The 19173-nt window shown below is 41.6% G+C and overlaps 1 protein-coding gene across 32 annotated transcripts in view; it reads right to left on the bottom strand.

Annotated features, from left to right (window-relative positions):
• Positions 1 to 19173, bottom strand: part of MBNL2 (muscleblind like splicing regulator 2) — a 563412-nt gene that overhangs the window by 276554 nt on the left and 267685 nt on the right. For 28 of the 32 annotated variants that reach the window (XM_069204591.1, XM_069204575.1, XM_069204570.1 and 25 more), the window contains one exon: positions 5252 to 6039. In XM_069204591.1, the coding sequence (XP_069060692.1) occupies positions 5252 to 5425 (174 nt within the window). In that variant the 5' untranslated portion in view covers positions 5426 to 6039. Of the gene's footprint in view, positions 1 to 5251; positions 6040 to 9223; positions 9267 to 19173 lie in introns of all 32 variants that reach the window. The other 4 variants (XM_069204579.1, XM_069204576.1, XM_069204588.1 and 1 more) reach the window with 1 other exon arrangement.

The raw sequence follows: 19173 nt of genomic DNA, 5'->3' as shown, positions 1-19173 counted from the left end.
ATACGTTTTTGCGTATGGTCCGCATCAGTTGCTTGTAGCTCTTCCTCAAACCTATGCTTCTGCATTTGGGAGGTTAGCGAGTGCTCTTCTGTATAAGAGCCTGAAGCTGGGTCGCTTGCAGTTTGTTTCGGCATCGAAACTTTGTCTGCGTGTTTTTTCGGCTCCGAGGTGACTTTTTTCCTTTTCGGGGCCGAAACCTCTCGGCGTCGATCTGTTTCGGTGCCGCTGTCTCGGCGTCGAGCCGTGTCCACACCGGCATCTCGGTGTCGAGGCTTGTCTCCAGCACTTTCTCGGTCCCGAGAAGGCTGCGTGCCGGTGTCTCGACCGGAGTCGGACGATCTCGGCACTGTTTGGGCCTTTTTCGGTGCCGACGGTCGGTCACCGATTTTATGGGTTGAGCCATGGCCTGGTGGCAGTGGCGTCCCCTGGGCCTTGTAAATGTTTCTTTGTGTGGTTTTCGACGTCTTACTCACGGTTTGTGTATCGTCGAATCCTTCGGAGTCTGAGTCTTGGATCGAGAAGGTACCTTCCTCTTCCTGTTCCTCGAACTCCCGTCGGGCTGTCGGTGCGGACGCCATTTGAAGTCTTCTGGCTCGACGGTCTCGGAGTGTTTTTCGGGACCGGAACGCACGACAGGCCTCGCAGGTGTCTTCGCTGTGCTCAGGTGACAGGCACAGGTTGCAGACCAAGTGTTGGTCTGTGTAGGGGTATTTATTGTGGCATTTGGGGCAGAAACGGAACGGGGTCCGTTCCATCGGCGTTCTTCAGCACGCGGTCGGGCCGACCAGGCCCCGACGGAGGATCGAAAAACTACCCCGAAGGGCACCGGAGCTCTTCGATCTTCGATGCGGTGTTGAATCTAAGTATGCCGATCCCGAACGCAACAATACCGACGAAAATCTTCCGAAATTAACTATTTTTTCTGTTCCGAAACTCGGAGCGACAGGAACACGTCCGAACCCGATGGCGGAAAAAAAACAATCGAGGATGGAGTCGACGCCCATGCGCAATGGAGACAAAAGGAGGAGTCACTCGGTCCCGTGACTCGAAACACTTCTTCGAAGAAAAACAACTTGTAACACTCCGGCCCAACACCAGATGGCGAGCTATTGCAGAACATGCGTATCTACAGCGACAGATGCCATCGAACACAAGTTTATAGCCTGTATGACAGAAGCCACAAACTGGATGTCTCAAGCTCAATGCTGACAAGACAGAATTAATGCTGTTTGCAAGAACACATCATGGAACTCTAACTTGTGGATGGCCGAACTCGGACCCACACCAGGAACCTTGGAATAATCATCAATAGCAAACTGGAAATGACTGCACTAGTTAACACCATTACTGCCTCCTGCTTTTACGCCCCAAAGATGCTGGGGAAGATATTCAAATGGCTCCCAAGTAACACTAGAAAAACTGTCCCTCATGTCATATTCAACAGCAAGTTTGACTACAGTCCCCTACCACGGGATCACCAAGCACCTCACTAGAAGACTACAAACAATCCAAATCTCAGCAGTCAGACTCATTCTCAACCTCCCAACACAGAGCTTACATCACACCACACCTCACGGAGCTCCACTGGCTCCTGAAACACAAGCCACTCATTTCAAATTCCTCACACATTCAAGGCAAAACACAACTTAGGACCCCAGCTACCAAAACAGTTGTATCGTCTTTAACCAACCAACCACCCAAACACCTCCAGTCTTGCAAGACTCCCACTAGCACACATCCTACGAATACAAAGAACCAGATCAGGAAGAATTCCAATCTCCTACATCGCTCTTAAAGCATGGAACAGCCTCCTAATCCACTTCAAAATCTTCCTCTCCTCCTGAATTCCACAAGGAGTTGAAGACCTGTTTTTTCTTATAACCAACCTATAATAAACAGGGCAAGGCACATACACAATTCCTTAGCACCAGGATACCCTTGAGGGTGATAGTGAGCTTTACAAATACACATAACATAACCAGTAGAACTCAATTTTGGCTTTGTCAATGCTTTTTCCCAATGATGCAAGGCCAAAAGCATAAGAAAGATCCAGAACATCCAACATATGCAGCACCACATATGTTAAAGTCATTACACAGTGACCATTTACAGTTCTGAGATAGACATCTTGTGCCACTGAATTAAAAAATGGGGAGAAAAAACACTTTTTAAAAGGGGGGCCTTTTTGGTTGCAAATTGTGGGCGTTGGCACCTAAATTTTGGGGGGTAGGGGGGAGGTGGCAGAGGTGAGGGGGGCACAAAAGAGGTGGATTTTTTTTTTTTTTTAAAGATGGACAGGGAGTTGTGGTGAAAGCAAAGTAGTGGAGAGAGCAAGAAAACATCACTCCCATGAAATGCTGAACTCAAAATGGAGAAGTACTGGCCAAAGCCAACAGATCTCATCTACGTAAGAGTTATTGGTTTGTGGATGTCTTTTAGCCTTGTTGTACAGTAGAATGGCTTCTGTGCAACATGGATGAAAGTTGTAAGAAGCTAGGAAACGGTAAGCGCTGGCCGCATAATTGCACTTTTTTGTGGCGGAATGGGAGGAGGTTCGCAGCAAAGCAGAACGGCGGGAAAATCATCTAAGTGGGATGAGAAAGGAATAACATGGTAAGCAACAATACAGGTGGGGGCAGGAAAGGCTGGGAAAGCAACAAAGCAAGGGGAAGAGAAGGGGCAAGTAACAATATGACAGGGGGTGAGGAGCGATGGGACAAGAGGAAGGCGGAACAGGGAGTAGCACACACCCAAAGAGGAAGCAAAGTCGGCGACTGCTGATCAAAGAGAAGTACAGAAATTAGAGTGACAATGAAGTCAACCGATGGCTGGGTTCTAAGCCCCCTGTAGGTAAAGAAAATGTCACGCAAATGACCACACATACGCTGTCTTAGGCAAAATCTATAAAGTAGCACCCTGATTTGATCCATGGAAGGATACAGGTCATCCAGACAAAAAGGATGGTAAAGAGGTTATGCTCGAGGGGGGAGGAGAAGAGAAAGAAGAGGAATGAAAGTCACTGAATAAGAGGCAGGCAAATTAAACTAACAAAAAAGCCAATGATAAGCAATAAGCTGACCCAAAGCCAAATATAAGTATATTGTATTGTAGATGGTAAGCTGTTGTTTATAGACTGTCTATAGACTTCAGAAAAGGTCTGCAGTCGAGACCTAAAATCTGAAATGTCTTAACCCTAACACGTGTGGAATCTTTGTAATGTGCAGGCCGCACATGCAACAGTGTAGGAAAACATATGGGAATTCTTGTGGATATCAAACCATGTTCCACAAACAACAATCATAATTTTATGCACAGGTATGGAATGTTCACAAAGCAACAAGTAACAGTAAATGTTTTAATGTTTACAAATTCTTCTGTGACTCAAGGCTACATCGATGAAACTGCTGGCATGAAAGCTTCCCTATAAATAATGACGCTGAACTCAGAACATCATGTAAAAATAGTTAATAATTTTTTTTAAACGGTGTCCCCCCTAAAGTGGGATACACCTATGCTTAGACAAGAGAAAGATAAAAGTTAGCACTATCACAGACCTTCAACCAAAAGGAACATATATGTATCCGTTTCAGAATCTAACTTATTACAGCTAGAGAAATGGACACACACAGGAGCCTAAATACAAGACAAACAAGCATTTGCAATGCAATGTGTCTTGCGTTTGCTCGAGTTAGAGCTATTTGCATTGTAAACTCCTAACCAGACTTTTCTTGCCACATAAATTTAAAATTAAAAATAAAAGAATTTCACATAACTAAACGGACTTTTCTTGCCATATAAACTGAAAAGTAAGTGTCACATAAGCGAGCTGACGGCCGCCATCAGTGCAAAGTAGACACACAAAGGGAAATAAAAGTTCACTCTCAGTGAAACCTATCGGCAAAAGTACAACTATCTATGTAACAGGATCGATGTTATGTAAAGCACTGGACTACTGCCCAGAGAGATCACGCTGCTACATAAAGAGAAAAAGTAGTCCAGAAACCAGACAGAAAACATCAAGCCTCGTATGTTTTCAGTAGTTGGTCAAGGCGCTCGAGGAGGGCAAAACACCAGAAAAGGCATGACGTATGCATGCCTTCCACTAATGAAAGTGAGGCTTATTATAGAAGACAAGCCCACAAACAAATGAGTGACTGACATGACATGGGCGTGGTTAGAAGCCCAAAGAGAGATTACAACACGGGGTGGAGCGCTTTGCACTTGTCTCTAAAAACAAGCATTTGCAAAGTAAATAGGTCTGGCTTTTTTCTAGTGGAAGTGTTTGGTTATAGATGTATGAATGTGTGTGATACCCCCACCATTTGTTCTAGAAAGGAAATCCAGGAATGGTGTAACATCTTGGTCTAAAACAAGATGGAAGCTGTGAAAGAAGACTGCTGTGGAAAAGAGAGAAAAGATGGAGTGTGCTTGAAAGGCATACAGAATAAACTATTGCATATTAGATGCTTTTGACAAAGAGGGAATACTTCTGTTGCATCTTTAAGAAAGCCTATGTCTGCATGTCTTTACATAATGAAAAAACAAACATGTAAATCCAGCATGATATAAATCGAACAGGCAAGGGCAGTTGGTGAGCAGCACTGTGACTTTATGATAGGATAATACATCCAAACAGCATGCACGTCCTCGTGTCCAAACGTCATCATGTCAACAAAGTAAATACATAAAAGGGCACATAGTGACTCGAGTCTCAGAAAAGCAGAACTTGAAGTCCTATCACTAAAACCTTAAGAGAAAAACTAGACAGTGTAACCAATCAACATATCCATGGACAACATATCCACGCAATGATAAACCATGAAAATCACATGAAAGCAAGTCTCTGTGTACGTCTGATTGTATTTTTGTTTAATAATTTATCACAAGAGGTCATCCACACAAGTAAAGCAGTCGCACCTAAAAACGCATGAGTGGGAACAAACTATATAAACTTGCACCCTGTAAAGTACAAGCTGGAACTGCTTTTGTTAATAGAGAGCTGAAATGGGGCAATGACTATCGGTCAAGAAGACCGGATTACCTGTTTTACCTCTCACTTTGGTTAACTTCCAAGCTATACTTACAAGCCAGCATGACAACGAACATAATAAGGAATGAATCTGCTTCTAATGATCAATAAATTATTCTGAAACATCAAAATTAGGAAATCTCAACTCCCAAAAAGTCACACAACATTCATGTTGGTTCAAACAAAATGAAATCTGAAAGTCAAATAATATTACACTCTTACCTTTAGGGAATCAAAGCAGGCAATAACCCGTCCATTTTCGACCTGGCAACTCTTAGGTGGATGTGCAAACTTGCATTCCTCATCAGACCGCGAGCAAGTTCCCCTCTGAAACTGTCTGCACACTTCAAGCGTCAGCCATTTTGTATCACGTACAGGAGCCACATTCAAAGCCATGATGGAAAAACAGATTTCCTCTGTTGGAAATATAAAAACAAAAAAGGCAACACAAGACCAAGCGAGTCTCAAAATTCACGTTGAGATAAATAAAAACCATGCACCGCCTTTAACGGCGATGCTGTGAGGGAATAAAATGCTTTATGCAGTTCCACAGTCACAAAGCAGCATATGAAAACTTGATAGCTGACGAGTGAAAAATATCACTCATCTATCAATAATCCCCAGGTGAGGATTCGATGCAGCAAACAAATCATGCTCAAGGGTAGCCCATGTGGTTGCTGAAGAAAGAATCTTGATTGTTTCGGCCAATAAACTTTTAAAATAGTTATTTCAGGGCAGGAGCACAGTTAAGAGTTAATTGCTCAGTCTGCTCGTTGCTGCTGAAATTTAAAAATAGAAGTCGGCTCAAATACAGTGAGAAACTGTCCTCGCCCAGAAATTGTTTCCCGTTTCTGTTTCCTGTTGAGCGCAGCAGAGACTTGGCAAAAATGAGAGGTATGTTCTGCCACGCATGTGGCCAGGGCACAGTCTGATTGGCAGCGATCACGTGTGGAAAAACACCGACCAGTCCAGGAGCAAAAGTAACCTTAAAAGGCACTCTTATAGCGAATCTGAAATAAAAAAGAATAACAGTGTCACTTCATTTGGAATCCTCATTAGAACAGCTCACGTCGAACCCAAAAACTGCGAATGTGCAGCATAACGCAGCGCAGGACTGGGACGTTTACACCGTCTCCCTTCTGGCGCTCACATGCAAACTCGTACTGCAGCAATTCCAGGCACTCATCCGAAAGTGGAACGGTTAACAATGAAAATTGTGGCATACGCAAAGATGAAAACGGCGTACACAGCTGAAAGAGATGCTAGTATTTTTGTTTGGTGCAGCGGCCACTTTGAATTTAAGGGAGTGGACGGTTATGTTATTGGAAACTCGAATCCTTGAAGCAGTAGGCACTCCCTCCCACCAGCCTCCAAAGCCCTGTTTAGGTACACTCAGTATTTCACACATCCAGAATCCTTTTGCATCTGTACCTAGACTGAAGAAAGGGAGGTGATTTGCGCCACCAGCGACGGCATGGCACGCAGAATTGGCAAGAACTCACTGGGGTTTATTTCGCGCAGCCTACCAAGCAACAGGACACATGAGACGCAGGGCCACTGGGATTTATGAGGCAACGGAGGGTCGAATTGTGCGACACGCTTGAGTTATGCAGCAAAGATAGGCAGAGCGTGCAGAACATTTTGTTTAAAAGGGTAAATTATTGACCAAATGTTGTAGTACGGTTTTCTATATTATTTTTACAGTTAAACCAAAAGTGGTACAAAAACAGTTCCAGTGACAAAATATATATTCTTCTTGAGAGAAGCTAAACGAAAACATCTTTTACCAATTCTAGTCAAAATGTTGTCAAAAATAATTAATGATTTGTCATTCACGAAGCACAGTAATGCCAATGTTCTTACAAGTGTCTAAGTATCTACCTTCCTTAGTAAAATAATTGTATAAATGTATACGTTATACTTATTAGACATTTTGACTAGCAGAATACACTTCTTGAAATAAAATGAGGGCCTCATTTATAAGGGCACATCCTGTTACGTATTAAACAGTAACTTCAGTTTGGGTTTACCCTCTAATATTATATGGTCTATGTAGGTTAATTGTCACTCAATCGAGTGTCAAATTGATATTTTTACAGAAAAAGTAGGGGTATTGCATTTTTCCAGTTGCCCTAATTATATGCTTCGTTCACTGCTGAACTGTGCTGATTTCTAACAGTAACAATAATTTATTTCTAATGTAGCCCTTGAAATCAAGCTTTTTATTTTTTTTACATTATCTTTATGGCGTTTTATATTTAGTGGAGTATGTTAGCACAATTACATTCGAGCCATTCAGACAACCATATTTTTCAGTAGTTTATCAAAAGTTACAGTCACAAACTCTAATGAACAGATATTTCCACACCCAATAGTTTCCCGCCTTCCATCCTCAGTAGCGCGAGTCTTGACAGTCCCAAAAATGATCTATTAAACCGTCCGCCTCACTAGCCGGGGAAACTTCCATGCACAAAGAACCTCACCCCATGCATTCCAAGTGATTCATCCATCCTGAAGGCCATAGTGCAATATCTGTTGTGTTACCAAGGGGATCTTGTGTGCGGTTAATCAGAGTATACATACTTATCTAACAGCACAAATTATGGATATACGGCTATAACTTCTCAAAACCTTCTTATTCTGGTTCACTTTGGTCACTGTTTTGTTAGTTACCTAATCAACGCTATAGCGCTTCAGTAAATGCGCACTTAAGTTCATATCCATTAACCACAGATCATGTGTTCACCACAGGCATGAGGTGAGTCTGTCATCAGTTTCTCTCTGTTCCAAGACGGCTTGCCAGGGACCTTATTAAAGTGCCCCAGGACCATTCGCCCCTGCCTTGCTCTACATGTCCTGCTTGCTGGAGAGGTTAAGTGCTCAGCAACAGAACCTGATTCGGCAGTGATTGTCTGTACTTCATGGTGCACTTAAGTAGACTCGCAGTACGTATGAGGCTGGTTACGATGAAGCTACAGCACTCCTGAATAAAAAAGAAAACATTTTGACATGACTGACTCCCTCAGAAATTTAGGGGCCATCTTCAAAAGTGAGAGGTCAGTTGGACTGGATGGAGGCCATCTTCCCCTGTACTAGAAATGAATGAACTACTTTGGCTAACTCTAATAATAGTGTGTCTCTCTGTTCCGTGCTGGCATATCATGGGTTGTACTATATAAAGCACATCGGTGGCACAGCAGGTGTGTGCACCCACTTTCTGCACTCCCAGAGTACTTTGGCATTAGAGAAAGGGCAACAGATGCTTGTGCGGCGTCTTCCGTAATAAAGAGCATGTCGGCCTACATATAACACCAGACTGATTCTATGGCAGCATTCTCTCATTAGCATGGGGACGTGGCCTCATACTATGAAATTGGGCAATGATTTTTTCAAACATCTTCTGTTTCAGTGTCCGTATTATTGAGAAGCAAAAACCTTCGGGAGCACAGTCAGTGGACCCGATGGAGTCTCTCGGTGCGAGGGGTACCCAGGGACACCCCAGACAATCCCCAGGAGGTGGGTGCACAAACTCAAGCAGCACAAGTGCAATGAGAAATACAGACCAGCTGTTTCAAAACAACAGTCTGCTTTTCACCTTTGTGCTACCCCCAGGGCCGATGTGAGTTCAGATATCCTGGGTGCAGAGGATAGTCTGTAATAGGGCACAGTGGCCCGGTCGACGCACTGTATGTAATGAAGCCCCGGGAAACCACAGGGTGAGATGAGAAAAAGCAGCAACTGACAATTGATTTCTATAGTCCACACCACCAGGATCTCATCAGAATCTCTCCTTATGGCAACAGGCCTTGTATTTCTATTGGAGATCCAGTTCTTCATTGCTGTAGATATTCTGACGTATATATGCCAAAGGTATCCTATGTTTGACAGAGACAAAGACCAATTCAAACAAACACTGTGCAACCATTTTCCTGCATGTCAAACCTAGCAGAAAGACCTTTGGTCCATGGCAGCACTATGTCCAATCACGTCTGCTAGTGAAGTGCAGCCTCTGTGAGTGATCCAAGAGCTGCAGTAACTAAGACACTAACCAACTCCATTGTATACATTTGATGGAGCTTAAAATAAACATGAAACCTTAAGTCAGCAGTGCAAACAGTCCAACGTGGGACTTGCAGGCTGTACACAGATCTTAAATATGAAGCAGGTGCATTTTTTCTATGTCAACCGACCTACCAGGTTTCTTGCTTTGTGCCACGTCATTTAGCCATCAAATGACCTAGAAGTAATAATTCATAGTTCAGTTTGGTTGTACACTCAGGCATCAACACAGTAGATTAGAACAAAATGATAGACAATACAGAAAATGTCATAATCAAACACTTGTTAGGTTGTCAAGAGCTGTAGGCACACCAATAGCCAGTGAACACCCTGTGTGCAGCAGAGTGGTGCACCCAGGCCCCAACCAGATCAATAACTACATACAAAAAAGCAGATACTGCATTTATAGAGACAACTATGGCACCAGTATCCAGAAATTCCACATTAACACAAAAGTTGCAAGCATGCATATGTCTAAACAAAAACAAGCATTTGCAAAGCAATGGGTTTCACTTTAGTGCGAGCTAGAGCTATTAGCATTGTAAATTCCTAACTGGACTTTTCTTGCCACATAAATTGAAACTGAAAAGTAAAACATTTGCCTTAAGCGAGCAGATTCAAAGTGCCATGGTAGCCATGAGCACGAAGGAGAGACACAAAAGGAAAAAAAAAAAGTTTGGTCGCAGTCAAACATATTGGCATATGTGCAATTATCCATGATACAGGGTCGATGGCCAAGGCGATAACAAAACTGCCCCAAGGAGGGGCAAACGTAAAGCATTTACCAATGATAAAAGATTTTTGAAAGGCAAGCTCATGAGCAAGTGATAATAATGCTCGTGCAGAGGGTGTGGTTAAAGGCCCACAGATAAGATTACAACAGACCAGAGAGCTTGGGTGCTCGACCTAAAAACGGCACTCGCTACCCCAAAAATTCATGTAGGTGGCAAAATTGTCTATGCGTGATGATTATCATCTGGTGTCCACAAGACACATGCCCTTTAAAGATAACTCAAGATCCATATTAGCCTTAATAAGCAAATTGTGAATCCGACATTTGACACCTGCAGTACTAAACGGAAAACAGATTAATAACAAGGCTTCTAAAATATGATACAATGCTTCAAAACCCAGAAACCATAGATACAGTTGAAAGTACAATTACTAACGAAAACTGCTACACAAAAAGCCACTAAAGAGCTCTCAAAATGCAAAGGAACCCATATTGCATCCAGCATCTCGTAATCTCACTTGTGGTAAAGATAACATGGAGGTAACTCTAGCAAAATCTAATAGAGCCTTTTCCATCCATTATCAAATACTCACCACAGGGCTCAAAGAAATAAAGGAGCAAACCAAGTTTACTACCGAGTGGTTTTCTACATCCAACTATGCCTCGTCACAACATAATATGGTCGTTTAAGGTCACTGTAGAAAGTATAAACATATTGTTTAATACCTGCAGTGATTACTAAATTTTCTTTCAATACAACCAGGAACTAACCTACAAATTTCAACAACCTTAATGGTCACAATACACAAATGAGAAAGTAAAAGGGAACCAAGGCTAACCGACTGAGCAACAGTATATTATAGGAATGATCTATTCCAGGTTGGCTCCAATAATATTCTCAGGATAATCTGCACTATCATTGTCAACGATACTGGAAGGCAATACAAACTCTCACTATTCAATCTAAATGAACTGAGCACAGATGACCAGGCAAAAAAAAGTTAGCCAGAGCCACAATAATAGAACTTCCATAAGGAAATTACAGAAGTTATTAAATGAATAGGCAAGAGACAAAAAAAAGTTGAAAAAGGAGTAATAGAGGACAATTGCAACATATTGTCTCCAGGCAGCAATAAAGATTAGTAAAAGGCTTAGTAACTTACATAAAATGGCAATAATGGATTGAAGGTGGGGGGGGGGGGGCGGGGGGGTTACACCAGTCAATGACTTGAGGTGGCATGAAAAGTCAAATAAAAAAATAATTTTACAGGCTTTATAAAGCAGACTTGTCCCACAAGGGTAGAAGAGCCCATTATTGAGGAAAGCAGGCATTTGCAAAGCAAATAGGTCTCCCCTATGTAAGAGTTATTGGCTTTGCCTATGTTAGATGTGCTATTCATCAGTATGACTGTAGATCACATCCAAGTGTCTTAGATTCTTGTAAAAAGTGCAATGATATCGCCAGTAGTGTTTGTGTCATTTCTTTTAGCTTGAGGGAAGTAATGATGTCGTCTAAATTTTAGCAGAGTCCACCGTGTCACAAAGGTCATCCAAATGTGACAGTTTATGCCTTTTGTTAATCAAAGTGTTAACAGTAAAACATGGAAGCTGCACTGACATAATTAAAATGGGCTTGTATTGCAGAGTTCAATTTAGGTGGTATTTGAATTAAATCGCGTTAGAAGGATTAAACTGATGTTATATTATAATTTAGACTCTACATTAACATTGCATATCGAAACAATACTGATTTTCTAGTGGTTAATTTAAAATGTGTGCAGAAAGTTGAGAAATGCACTTCTTTATCATACTTCTTGAAAAGCATTAAAAAAGCGTTCTTTTTAAAAATGAAATGCATTCTTCGTACTAATGAACTTATTAATGCTGAATTCATAAGTTTGCATATTACATGAGTTTTCTTTAAAACATATTAATTGAGTGTAATGTCATGATTTCTTGCCTTAGCGGGAGGCCTGCAGAGTTTGCCATTTTATGACTGTGGTAGAATGTTAATTAATTTCCTAAAGTGAACATTCTTTTAGGTTACGTTCCCACCGGGAAGACTAGATGTTGGTAATATACCCCATTGTATAAGTACCAAGAGAATGTATCTTATCGCCCTGGGTAGCGGAACATTGTGGAACATGGACTGACATCCTGTACAATTGTTTCAAACTTGTGTGGTGTCACACAGATGGAAGATGTTCTCATGGAAAGCTTAGGAAGGAATGCATGCATTTCAACTTGGAGTTGTGTGATTTATTATTATTGAATGATGCCACTGCAACACGGCATGGACCGATATCTTTGGTGAATCAGAATGCTTTGTGACCACTGATATATGACAGTGCACAGTTGGACTTTGGGGAGATGCTGCCTCGATTCCCGTCCCAGCGGTTTTGCTGATTAAGAATCCCAGAAAGCTGAGCCCCTTGGAGAGGTTTCTTTCTCTCCCCGGAAGCCCCTTGAGTTGCCCTTTGAGATTTAGAAATCTTTACCTAATCCTCTACAGAAGATTACTGATCAAGCGTCTGATATACTGATGTTTTCTTTTTATTTATTCTTTGCTCACCTTTGTTAGTAACCTGCAGTCTGAGATTATCTTTTTCCAAATTATTTTTGCCCTTTTGGTGCTTTTTGTATTTTGCTCGCATGTGTTTCGCCCCACACATGTATTTTCCTGATTTGATTTGCCATTGGGGTACCCCATTGCCCAGCTAAATTATGACAATGCTAAATTGAATAGACAGATGATTCATAACCCTGAGAAAAACATTATTTCTGTATCACAGATAATTCTGTTGATACTAATGTATTGTCCTTTTTGAATGCATAGTTTTGTTAATCCTAGTTTGCCTGACCTTATTTAGTCGCCTTTGATAACCTTTGTTGATTATGTATCTTTATAATAATTTGGTATTACGAATCGGTTACATGAGTTTGAGCCTGCGTTCCTAATAAATCCCCTAACTTCATTTCTGTGAGGAGTTTTTCTTCCGTGGCCACAATGGTTGTAGTGTTTTAATGAATTGGGTTTGTATTGAAATTGTGTTAGCGGTTCTACCACACTACTTACTGGGTCTAAAGATCCATCCACCTTGATGAGCATGGATTCCTGCAAAAGATGAAAATGCTCCAGCAATAAGAAGGAACATGGAAAACAGAAGAGAAAAAGCAACGAAGACAATGGTTGGCTCACAAAATTACTATTTGAATATACTTGGAAAGTAAGCAAAAAAACAAAATAAAAGCACATGCACAGGGCAATGAAAGGAGTCTAGAGATAGTGGTGTGCATTAGAACAAAATGCAAAAATAAAATTAAGTATAAGTAAGTACAAATAAATAAGATGGCAGCATCAGAAAAAACTGAAACAGTAAAGGTAATAGTGTGCTTATGTACAAAGAAAGTTTACATCGTAACCCTAGGGTATCACCAAAAGGGCCTGCCGTAATGACAGATGTATCTCCTATTTGCAAGATTACAATGGAACCAATGAAATGGTGAAGTAACAGTGGAACAACTGACTTTTCATCTCTTTCTTTGAAGACTTTGTAAGAGGGGTTCATTCTGATATTAGGAAGAATGGAGTTCCATACCTCTGGTGCAGTCCCACAAAAGATTGCATTAGCCTTACTTTTCTACAGTCTGATTCTGTGCCAGGTAATCAGGTTAGGTTCTCCTGAGTGAAGGGCTTTGTGTGCAATACAGACCTGCTCTAGAATATTCCTGGTCTCTCTCAAGAGCCACTTTAGAGAATGATGGTAGAGGTAATATGGTCTAACTTTCAGGCTGGTGTCAGTCTAGCCGCTGCCTACAAAGCTGCTTCCAATGAGTAACTGATTTACTTACGCTAATATACACTAATCTAAATAAGACTAAATATTGGTCAATATGGTTAACCGCTTCATCACGAAGGAAGAGTTTGATTCCATGAAGGATGCCTTGAAACAGTGCATCCTTAGTTGAAGAATGAAAACCTGAAAGTCGATATTATTGTCCAAAGAGTGGTCCAAGAATACAAAAACAGGGGAGCTGTTTTTCAGTGTACTTCGTGTGCTGAAGCATCTCTACCCAGAAGTGCCATATTTGAGAAGAGAAGTCAGCACACATTTTTTTTAATAAGGGCTTAATTTGAAGTGCTGGTGTATTAGTCACACAAGTACATACAGAAGCATTAAAAACAAGCATTTGCAATGCAATAGGTCTCACATTAGTGAGAGTTAGAGCTGTTGGTGTGTAAATGATAACAACAACCTCACATTTGGGACCTTATAAATATTAAGACATGCAGCACATTATACCGTTATCAGAAATAAACTGTGCGTGTGTGCATTCCTTCATACAATTGGCATTAGACTGTAATGTTCTGAACAGCCCCTACATAGCACCACAGTAAAAATAGCATCGGGAAGAAACAGTCATGTAAACATATATTCAGCCCCTAGAGAGCATAATCACATAAAAAAGAATAAGGAATATTGCACTGTAATCATATAATCAGCCCCTTGTGGGTATAGTGTATTACACATTTTCAGGCCTTCTAAATATCATTTAACTGTGGAGTCAGTGGCACAGGGAGCAGAGTCGCAGATCATTACTGAATGTCCCTGTAGAGTCAACAGCAGAAGGTGCAGTACCACAGGTAGCGGCTAGATGTCCCTGTCAAGCCAACTGAGTTAGTAGTGCCTTGGAGCAATTATCCTTCAGCCCATAGAGAGCAAAGCGCAGGCCAAGCAGGGAAGTCAGAATACAAGTTCAAACAAGGCCCTTATAACACAAACTCCTCTCAGCTGTAAAAACAAGTGTTTTAGCTAAGAGAGACTTTAAATATGTACTGAATGGTGGAAGAGGTTATGATTTTTGGGCCCCTCTCACCTAGTGTGACCCACAAGATTGCCTGAACAGAAACAGCACATCTTCTGAATGTTTTGGGGGTGGTCACATTGCCCTAGGACCAACAACAGGCTGAGTTAAGGGCACAAACGTGTTGTAAAACAAATTTCTGCACAGCATTATGGGGTGAGTTTCCGTGAATACATCAAACCTTTATCAGAAATAAACTGTTAGTTCATTAGCAGAAGGTGTAATACCACTGGTGGTGGCTAGGTGTCCCTGTGGAGCCAATTATGTTAGTAGTGCTTTGGAGCAATTAACCTTCCGAGATCGCAAGTGTAGCACATTACACATTTGCAGGCAAAGCAGGGCTGTCAGAATACTATTACAAACAAGGCTCTTATAATACAAACTCCTCTCAGCTGTAAAAACAAAAGTTTCAGCTACCAGAGAATTTAAATACTCATTGAATGGTGGAAGAGATTATGATATTGTGGCTCCCTCTCACCTAGTGCAACCCACAAGCTTGCCTGAACAGAAAGAGTACATTGTTCTGAGTGTACTGTGGCAGTCCCATTGCCCTAGGACCAATACAGGCTGAATTATGAGAAAAATGTGTTGTAAAACGATTGCCTGCAAAGTATTATGAAGTGAGTTTCCCAGAGTGCAGTGAATATTGCATTATTGGCTCTCTCGCTGTACCGGGAGAGCCCTGTTGAGGATTCATTCCTAGGTCGGGTTCATGCAAATAAAGCAACAAAAAAAGTACAAAACACAGGTGCCACACAACTACTTGTAATTACTGATTATATAAAATAAGGACCAAGTGACAGGCAAACGCAGAAAATAAACCGCGCGGGTGACCACGAGTGCTTGATGACAAACACGAAAGACAGGAAACGAAGAAAAATAGTCTGTTCAAACAACGGAAAAACATTCCAGGCGCAAGTAAACTGTACTTGGCCGGTGTTCCTCAGCCAAGTACACGAAGTGACGTATCTGCTGCCAAACCACTTAAGAGGCAGCACAACAAGAGAGACACTGCCTTTAACCTATTGGAAGTGTCAGGCAGCGGCAGGCGGAAGCAAATGCCTATACTCCATGCAACACATTGTCCAGACAGCGCATGCACACTGTCTGGATTCGTCCAAAAAAGCATCACAAAGCACAAATAGCTTTGCACTTGTCCATTTGCTCTAGATAGCTGCCCCTGGTTTAAAAAAAAATATTAAACCAGAAGTGTCCATCTTTGTTCTACAGATGTTCAAACTGTGCCAGACTTTCATGATAACCACTGTATAAAGGACTCACATTCAGGCTAGCATATGCTATTTTAACCTATCAGGATATCCTAAAAATCTGACAAGAATCCGACTCCTGTCGGCTAACAATGGATACCCTAGCTGTAAACAAATGTCCCCCCCACGCATACTGCTACAGTTCTTTATGTTTAATGGCTCCAATATTAGGCTCACTCTATCTTAACGGCAGTGACACACGACAGAACAGACTCTCTAAATTGAGTGGGATGTAATTTAAGAGGGACAAGAGTACACCGTTCTAAGTTTTTTTATGCTTTGATAACTTAAGATAGCCCGCTGTTAATACAGAAATATTTATGTAATGGAAATGTGTTACTGTGTCAAATCCTAAAAGAGGTGACTCAGTCTTTCCTCCAGCCGAGGTGGATAAAATGTCCATAACTGACTTGGCATAAAGAAGCAACACCTGTTACCAAAGTATTAAGTTTATGGGAGTGCAATACAAACTTCCACTATGTCCAAAAGCACATCTGTTACACAAGCATAACCCATTCTTGAATGAGCTCTTTACTGAAGCGTGTATGAGTGTGCGTTTCTGTGAAAGAATCAACATTTCCAAGGTAGGCCTCGTGCATGCTAGCAGCAGAGGAGCTGGGTGGGTGTTCAAGCTGCATCCGAAAGTCTCCCATTGAATCCCCAACTAGCCTGCAAGGAGGAGGTAGTGTGGAGCAAACAAAGAACATCAAAGCTAATGAGTCTGAACAGCCTGCCTGGGTGGGCAACAAGGTCCTTAGCTTGTAGCCAAGATTCCACAAAACGCAGGCCTCACGGTACACGAGTTACTGCTTGCAGACATGCTGCCACTGCTTGTAAGAGCAGCGGCTCGAGACAAAAAGTGGTTGCCCACTTGGTAGGAAGCACCTGCTACTGTTGACTGTAGCTTGTACTGGTTGCGGACAACGAGGGAAAGTGAGATAGGAGAAGTCGTGCAGCTGTGTAATTCGGACATACAGGGAGTGCAGAATTATTAGGCAAATTAGTATTTTGACCACATCATCCTCTTTATGCATGTTGTCTTACTCCAAGCTGTATAGGCTCGAAAGCCTACTACCAATTAAGCATATTAGGTGATGTGCATCTCTGTAATGAGAAGGGGTGTGGTCTAATGACATCAACACCCTATATCAGGTGTGCATAATTATTAGGCAACTTCCTTTCCTTTGGCAAAATGGGTCAAAAGAAGGACTTGACAGGCTCAGAAAAGTCAAAAATAGTGAGATATCTTGCAGAGGGATGCAGCACTCTTAAAATTGCAAAGCTTCTGAAGCGTGATCATCGAACAATCAAGCGTTTCATTCAAAATAGTCAACAGGGTCGCAAGAAGCGTGTGGAAAAACCAAGGCACAAAATAACTGCCCATGAACTGAGAAAAGTCAAGCGTGCAGCTGCTACGATGCCACTTGCCACCAGTTTGGCCATATTTCAGAGCTGCAACATCACTGGAGTGCCCAAAAGCACAAGGTGTGCAATACTCAGAGACATGGCCAAGGTAAGAAAGGCTGAAAGACGACCACCACTGAACAAGACACACAAGCTGAAACGTCAAGACTGGGCCAAGAAATATCTCAAGACTGATTTTTCTAAGGTTTTATGGACTGATGAAATGAAAGTGAGTCTTGATGGGCCAGATGGATGGGCCCGTGGCTGGATTGGTAAAGGGCAGAGAGCTCCAGTCTGACTCAGACGCCAGCAAGGTGGAGGTGGAGTACTGGTTTGGGCTGGTATCATCAAAGATGAGCTTGTGGGGCCTTTTCGGGTTGAGGATGGAGTCAAGCTCAACTCCCAGTCCTACTGCCAGTTCCTGGAAGACACCTTCTTCAAGCAGTGGTACAGGAAGAAGTCTGCATCCTTCAAGAAAAACATGATTTTCATGCAGGACAATGCTCCATCACACGCCTCCAAGTACTCCACAGCGTGGCTGGCAAGAAAGGGTATAAAAGAAGGAAATCTAATGACATGGCCTCCTTGTTCACCTGATCTGAACCCCATTGAGAACCTGTGGTCCATCATCAAATGTGAGATTTACAAGGAGGGAAAACAGTACACCTCTCTGAACAGTGTCTGGGAGGCTGTGGTTGCTGCTGCACGCAATGTTGATGGTGAACAGATCAAAACACTGACAGAATCCATGGATGGGATGCTTTTGAGTGTCCTTGCAAAGAAAGGTGGCTATATTGGTCACTGATTTGTTTTTGTTTTGTTTTTGAATGTCAGAAATGTATATTTGTGAATGTTGAGATGTTATATTGGTTTCACTGGTAATGATAAATAATTGAAATGGGTATATATTTTTTTTTTGTTAAGTTGCCTAATAATTATGCACAGTAATAGTCACCTGCACACACAGATATCCCCCTAACATAGCTAAAACTAAAAACAAACTAAAAACTACTTCCAAATATATTCAGCTTTGATATTAATGAGTTTTTTGGGTTCATTGAGAACATGGTTGTTGTTCAATAATAAAATGAATCCTCAAAAATACAACTTGCCTAATAATTCTGCACTCCCTGTACTACCCTTAACACCTTACTGGCTTTAACATATGTTTTAATAATGAATAATAAATAAATTTGTCCTACAGACTGCTGTACATTTCCATAATAAAATAATAATCAAACCTATGCCATTTAACATAACGGTACCCACTGAACCAATCAGACCCATCTAAATCTTTAACGCTGACTTAACACTATATTCAAATCAGGCTAGTTATATTTAGCACAAGCAGTTTTTCTACACAGCCCCCATCAGGTTTACAGTCATAACATTTTAAATATGCACAAAAGTAGAGATGGCAAAACAATGTACAAACCCTCTTATAGCAAATGGTGAGATTACATGTCATGTAACAAAATACCAGTCTATAGGCTTTAGCGCAGTGTAATAACAATCCGTCCTTAAAGGTCTTTTGACTTGAGCAAATATTTTTCACAATAACTCAACTGCCTTCCCTGTGGCATTTCATAATAAACAGATCACACCTATGGCACATGACAAACATTTTCTAATCAACCAATCCGACCTCTAGCTTTTATCACCGGCTTGACACAATAACCAACTCAGACCAGACAAGCTGTTCAGAGTATAAGCTTTCCCACAAGCAACCACCAAATGCAGAGTCTAAAAATTAGAAAACAATATAAACCCCCCACCCCCTCCTAGGTCGGCCTGTCAAGAATTACTACAGTACA

This window comes from Pleurodeles waltl, chromosome 8 (genome assembly GCF_031143425.1).
Source record: "Pleurodeles waltl isolate 20211129_DDA chromosome 8, aPleWal1.hap1.20221129, whole genome shotgun sequence".
In the NCBI taxonomy this organism is placed as follows: Eukaryota; Metazoa; Chordata; class Amphibia; order Caudata; family Salamandridae; genus Pleurodeles; species Pleurodeles waltl.
The sequence above is the reverse complement of the archived record's forward strand: the minus strand, read 5'-3'. Positions and strand labels throughout refer to the sequence as shown.